Here is a 6,654-nt window from a genome sequence, read left to right as displayed (position 1 = left end):
CACGTGGAACCAAAATCTATTTGGCGATCAAATCACAAGTGAACAACTGACGATAGAGTTTGAATGCTCACATTTTAGTCAAGTCATACAATTAGCCACAGACTGCTTCTCTTGTGTAGATGGAAGATTTTATTTTGCTGTTTAGCCAAATCACCAATTGTGAGACAGTTGCCAAAATCCAAGCACAAATGGTCACTATATGGTTTTGAAATGCAATTTAATGGCAGGTGTGACCGACAGTCCATCTAAGCCAGAGCTACAATCAATCTGAAAATGAAAAGATTCTACACATAGCTCCTGAACGGAACATTTAAAGTTTCTTTTAGCACTTACACTCAGCTGTAGAGTAGAAAAATATGTTTACATAGTTATTATTCATTTATAAATTCAGAGTGAATTGTGTCATGGTCCAGGTTAAACATGTTCATATATTCTTTGGTTAATGATTCTCATGACACTTTGGCTGTATTTTTGAGTAAACTTGTATATACAAATGAAAAAAAAAATGAAAAAAAAAAGTAAAAGAATACAAAAACAATGATAGAAAATGAAAATATCGCTCCATCTTACAGCTTCTGAAACAATGCAATATTCACACCATGACGTGTGCCTCAACATCTTTAGTTTTATCTTTACAAATATTTCCAAACTGAGGAGCTCACAAAGCTTGTGACTTTTGAAGAGACATTCATAGTCTCTTCTTACTTTTGGTAATAAGGTGGATACTCAGCCCACACTTCGGCTACTTGTTCAATGATAGGCTATTTATTCACAAGGATGTTGCAGGCTACGGGGCCTCGAAAGGTGAACCCCAAGTAGAAGGTGATGTTTTCATTACTATGAGGCACCGAGGGGACGTAGAGAGGCAGGATATTGAACTTCTTTTTCCGAGGACCTTCAAGATAAACCACTTTATCTTCAGTCCATCCAGAAACACGTTTCAGCATTTTGGCAATGTCTGGCATTTTCCATGCCTCTCCACTAAACCACTTCATGCGTTTCTCAGAGACTGAGAAAACCTTTGTGAGTTTTTCAAACTTTTTCTTGTGGACAAATTTATCCAACCCATTCCCTTTTCCCAGAAAGAAATGGGTGTAAATCCTTCTTTTTCGCTGGGGAATGTCTTTCATCTTGGTCCAGTAGCCTTTTTCCAGGTGTTCAACGGCCGATTGCACGATTTCATATTTGGCTTCTTTCTCCTGGTCTGTGTCTTCATCCTCGGGCCAGAATAGCAAGGTAAGCAAGAACAGTGTATTTGGCAAACATCTCCTTTTATCAGATGGGAACTGACGGCAAAGCGCCTGTAGATCTTTCAGAGGAGCTACTTTTGCATTTTGTGGCGACAGGCAGTTTAGAGAGATGTGGGCCATTATGTAATTCACAATATCCCTTTGACCAAAGTTGGCGTTGATTGGATTTCTGGGGTAGAGTGAAACAATATACTTAAGAAGACGTACTGCATCCTTTTGGTCGGTTAACTTGTTGAGGATGGATGTTACATTACCACCGCCAAGTTGATAGATGATCATGCGTTTTTGGACAACAGATAGGTTGTCTGGGATCGACTGACCCGGTTTTAGAAGTGCAGTAGAATACGCTTCACTGAAGTACTTCCCATACTCAGAAGACTTTTTTGCCAACCATTTCAGAGGATGGCTTATCTTCTCTTCCAGATTTTCAGGTGTCTCATCTTCATCCTGACCAATGTCTGTCTGGAAGTAACTGAGGTCCTCTGAAATCCATTCCAAGGCATCTTGCATTATCTTGTGGAGATTTTTCAAATCGCCATGAAATGGTCCCCAGGCATCTCCAACCTCCTCAGGAATGTAATCTGTTACCAGGTACTTCATACATTCTGAATGGCCATTGCCTCTGTTTACAAATACTTGCCATAATGTCTCAGAAATGTGTGGTCCTCGCAGAGCAACTCCATTGCCAAACTGCTTTGGGTCTGCTGGGTTCCCAGAAGTTGTTGGAGAATTTCTTTTGCAACGAGTGGGTGGATGATTTGGATCGATTTAATCTGTGTCTTGTCATCTCGAAGATGCAGGAAGACTAGTTTAGCCTGATCACTGAGTGACATCTCAAACTTATGCTGGCGAAACCTGTCCAAGTGGAGGGTTAAAGAAAGCAGTGCTTCACAATGGGATCTCTCATTTTCCAGCAAACTTTTTCTTCTCTTGAGGAGACAGTTTGTGAGTGACGGAGACGTTCTGTAAGGGAGACTCCCTGCATCTCCTCTCTGGATCATGGGAACGTCTGCAGCTCAACAAAATGAAACTTACAGTTTCATACGGGATTCGCTTGATGTTAATGGCCACCTCTAGCTCATGCCTGAGATTATCTAGATGTTCTTTGTCTGAGTCTTCAATGAGGAGCAGCACAGGAAGACACCTCAGTGGATCTTTTTCTTCATATTCTCTCAGATCAAATGCATGTTGTGCAACAACAGCAGCCGGGTAAGAAGGCTTCACAACGGCACACCTTAGATCTTTCCTGTTGTTCCACAGCACCTGTCTAGCCACAGTGCTTCCTCCACTTCCTGGGTGATGGTAGATGTTTATAATATTCACTGGAGTTTGATCTGCATTGTATTTCAAAGCATCTTTGAGAAGTTGGGAAGTTTCACGATAAGCATCTCTTTCAATTACCTCTCCAACATGCTTGTGCTCAGCAAGCCAGAAATTCAACCAAGTCACTCTTCCACCTCGGTAGAACTGGCCTTCAATGTTTGCCTTCTCCTCATTGATGAAATCTATGTTTGTTTCATCACAATGATTGACCATCAGAATTTCCAGAGAATACATCTGTTCCTCTAACTGTGTTTCAAGAAGGCATGTCCCTTTCACAAAGATTGGCAAGTGTTTGCGGGCACATGCTTTTGTGGGTTGTACAAGCTGCAGAGTTGCATTAACGTGACTCATTTTCATCCCAACAACACTGGAATTATTTACAGCTTCTTTTCCACATGAACCCTCTGCAAAGCTTTGCCACTTCTGGAAGTTTTCCTCTGATTCACAGATGCAGATGATGTCTTCATGGCCTTCCATGTCTGTGAAAAACTCATAAAAGGTGTGCATGAGTGGTTTCTCAACTGGTGATGTGAGAAGGAAAATGACCTGGAAGGTACCTTTTGGCAAGATTTGCTTACAGATCAAAGACACAGTTTCCCGCAAGAATGTCATTTTGGTCTTGATCCAAGTCATTTCATCACATGGAGTTTCATTTCCTTTGAAATCAGTGCGGCCATTACAAAAGATCCAACTAGTTTGCTCGAACAGATGCAAGTGGCTTGCAAATTCTTCGATGCTTTTGCCACCGGAAATCCTATAGCTCTGCAGGAAATGCATGTTTGCAGCATGATGCTCAAGGTATCTACTGCATAGGCCTGATATTTTTGAGTCTGGGTCAAAGTCAAACACACAGAACATTTTCATGTTAAGGAGCCACTCGATGTTGCAAAGGTCATCAGGTGTGAATTTGTTTGTGACCAGTATGAACCATTTTTCTTTTTCCATGAATTTCTTTCCACTAGTCATTAGCATTGTGAGTTTCCTTCCGAGGTCTTGGCAGATTCCTGGACCGCCGAGGAACTGATTTTTCTCTGCTTCCTCTCTTTGAGCATCTCGATCTTTGACTCGCTCGTGAAAATCGCTCAAGTCTTTGTCGCTCACCGGCTCCGTTTTTGAACCCACCCGCCGCAGAATCACTTCTTTCTCAAATTCTACTTTGTTAACTGACTCTTTGAAGTTTGGCAGGCGGACTGCGTACACCTTGTTCTTAACGATACTAATTGAAGGCACGATGTCAACCTCTATCACGAACCTCTTTTCTGTACTTTGTAGATCCATAACCTCAATGAACCTTGGCGGTCGCACACATTGCCGCACGTGCTCCTTGTTAGAGGAGAAACTCCTTTCAATGTAGTCCAAAGCATCTACATAAATGTCCCTCTCTTTTACAGGGATCCCTTTTATTTCCCCATGAACGTACCCTGCATCTTCCTTGCTGTCCATGACACCAAAGTGTATTGTGCCATTTGATCTGATGTTCATACAGCCAGTCGCAAATTTAAGAACCTCTTTGGCAAACTTAGCTTGGAGTCTTGTGCGATCCAATTCAGCAGCAATGGCAAAAGACTTAAATTCACGGCATGGAGATGTCAGATTAAAAGCACCAGATTCAGGTTGCAGGACTCTCTGCTTTACATATATGAAATCAATCCCTTCCTGATCAAATGGCCGTGGTTTGCAGTCATCCTTTGAAGTCAACGTGCATTGTTCCTGAGCAGTTTGTCTCTCCTCAACGATATCTTGATCTGTCACAGGAATCTGTGCTGGACGACCTTCACTTATTGTTGGATTGTTCTTCTGCTCCAGCTCAGTTTTTTTGCCGCTATTGGGCTTTTTCTTTTCCTGACATTTTTGCTGGGAGTGGAGAAGCTCATCTCTTCTTTGGATAATTAAATGAGCAGGCCCCAGTTTCATGCATACCTTTGACTTCAAAAAGTCCTCATTCAGTGTAAGAAGGATTTGTCCATCTACTTCTTCTTCGTAGAGCTTTTCTATGTAGTGCTCCTTCACCCCAATCGATCTTAGCCAGGTGCTGACTTCCGATTCTGTCCAATTCTTGGGTGACTGCTCAGGTTTGTCAGCTGAACAGTGAAAAGAAATACAAATCAATGGGTTTGATTAAAAATGACAGTCTCAAAGAAATACAGATGGGATGTTTGGTGTAATTTTAGATTTTGTAATCAAATCACATGAAAAGCAAAAGCCAACCACGTGTTAGTCTGTAATCACATTAGCTTCCAAAATTGCTATCCCTCTCCAGCACAAGCTAGTTCATTAATGCTGGAGACTTTATCTACACATTTACACAATTTACACATCAAGTAAATACAGAGCAACGTTGGAGACATGTTTCTAGCCCAGAAAACAAAACAGTGAAAGTGTGCTCTGTAAAACCTGAAAAAAATTTGCTGAAAAACATATAACTGACCAGAACTACTGAGTTGGGTAATAAATTGTGACCCCATTCACACTGTACACACTCATCTGACTCAATAAAATGAATATAAAAATAATTATTGCTGCACCTTTAAAAACAGATTGTAAATGTAAAGCTATACTTTAAAAAAATTAAAAAAATAAATAGCTGAAGGATTTTGTGTTTGTATCGGGCTATATTATACCATGAATATTATATCATGCTGATAAAGCCAAATCTGTGATTCACAAATTTACTTTCAGAGAAGAGAAAAGAAAAATAATAAAGATAAATTCAGACTAAAGAAAACCAAAACCACCAAAAGAAAGTATGCAAATATTTAAAAGGGACATCTCATAGAAACCAGTTACACTCACCCATGATTTCCTTTCCGTTTTTCACATTATCAGTGTTGGCGTTTACTCACTGTCACTTTCCACCTGAAAAAAATATGATACAGTTTTTCAGTCCATTATTATCTTGCAGGATCTTTCCAAACTTTGTGGTGAAATTTTGAAGCTAAAATCCCAAACAGCTTTGAGTTCAGTTCATCCTTCCTGACACAGTCACATCAAGCTCCATGTAAAACGCTCTTGAATTTTACATTTGCAGGTCTACATCAAAGTCACTCAAGATAACAGCCTGGCTAATACTGGGATTTTGAGCGTAAATATTGATATAGAGTTAAACAATATTTCGGCATTTATTCAAAAATAAAACAATTTTAATAATCACAAACAAGTTTCTTAAGGATCCTGTCTTGGTGTCGTGTTTTACTCCGCCTGGGCATGAAAAATAAATGCATGCAAGTACAAAGAGAGATACAAATCTAAGAAGGTAGGAGGTCTGGGGTGGCTGAATCGAACAAACAAGACATTTATTTACCCAGAAGACCGGTGTTCCAGTTTGTGAGAAAGCAAAAATAAGCGTGAATTTATTTTAAGTAATGTTAATTTAGGTTACACACATAACATATTAAATTCCCGTAACGTACCTTAAGTTGCTGATACCATGATCTTTTTCGAACCCTAAGCAGTTTTTGTCAGGAGTCCAGTTTTTTCCTGTTTTGACCCCGATCACCTCTCCTCCTGTGTCCCCTCAGTCCCCTGTCTGCTTGTCTGTGGCCACGCCCATCACCAGTCCCAGCAGATGCAGCCACTCACCCCTGATCACCACCTCCAGGTGTGCTGCATCTCCCTGATCACCTCCCCGGACTATATGTACCCTGCCCCTGCACCCCTCTGGTTGTCGGTTCATTTTGTTAGTCACCGTCCGTCCTGTTCCCGTTACCGTTACCGTTCCTCCGGCTCCTGTTCCTCCTGCGGAGCTCCCTATAAAACTCACTCCCGACTCGGAGGATTATTGACGCCGTTCCTTCCGCTGGTCTGCCGGCTGCCCTGCCAGCCGTGTCTCCCCGGATCTGTCGGTCGAGTTTGCCCTCCCGAATGGAAGCAAGTGGACACGATAGGTGCCACCTTTTGGTTTGTTTGTTTTTGTTTATTGCAATAAAGACTATTTTGGAACTGATACCTAAGTCTGTGAGCTTGCATTTGGGTTCTTGTAAACACCACCTCCTAACCACCGCTCAAAACTACAACAAGGCTTATTTTCCCTTTTCGAGTTTTTTTTTTTTGTGGATTACGTTAAAATATGAACTCTCGAGGC

General features: G+C 41.2%; 2 protein-coding genes across 2 annotated transcripts; both read right to left on the bottom strand.

The window, feature by feature from the left end:
• Positions 1 to 8: 8 nt before the first annotated feature.
• Positions 9 to 1,887, bottom strand: LOC138615276 (sterile alpha motif domain-containing protein 9-like). The gene has a single exon (XM_069688837.1). It carries the CDS (start codon positions 1,848 to 1,850, stop codon positions 762 to 764), a length of 1,089 nt encoding a protein of 362 aa, XP_069544938.1. The 5' UTR covers positions 1,851 to 1,887; the 3' UTR covers positions 9 to 761.
• A 22-nt stretch (positions 1,888 to 1,909) lies between these two features.
• LOC138615275 (sterile alpha motif domain-containing protein 9-like) lies at positions 1,910 to 6,140 on the bottom strand (the record flags this gene model as incomplete). The annotated part of the gene is given in 3 exon segments (XM_069688835.1): positions 1,910 to 2,156; positions 2,158 to 4,654; positions 5,367 to 6,140. Coding segments are annotated over 3 exon segments (2,748 nt in total), but the record flags the coding sequence as incomplete, so codon positions are not given.
• Positions 6,141 to 6,654: the final 514 nt, after the last annotated feature.

The sequence above is a fragment of the Brachyistius frenatus genome, unplaced genomic scaffold (assembly GCF_029030835.1).
Source record: "Brachyistius frenatus isolate BFR_SWC_R1_liver_20210118 unplaced genomic scaffold, ASM2903083v1 Contig_852, whole genome shotgun sequence".
NCBI classification, from domain to species: Eukaryota; Metazoa; Chordata; class Actinopteri; family Embiotocidae; genus Brachyistius; species Brachyistius frenatus.
The sequence above is the reverse complement of the archived record's forward strand: the minus strand, read 5'-3'. Positions and strand labels throughout refer to the sequence as shown.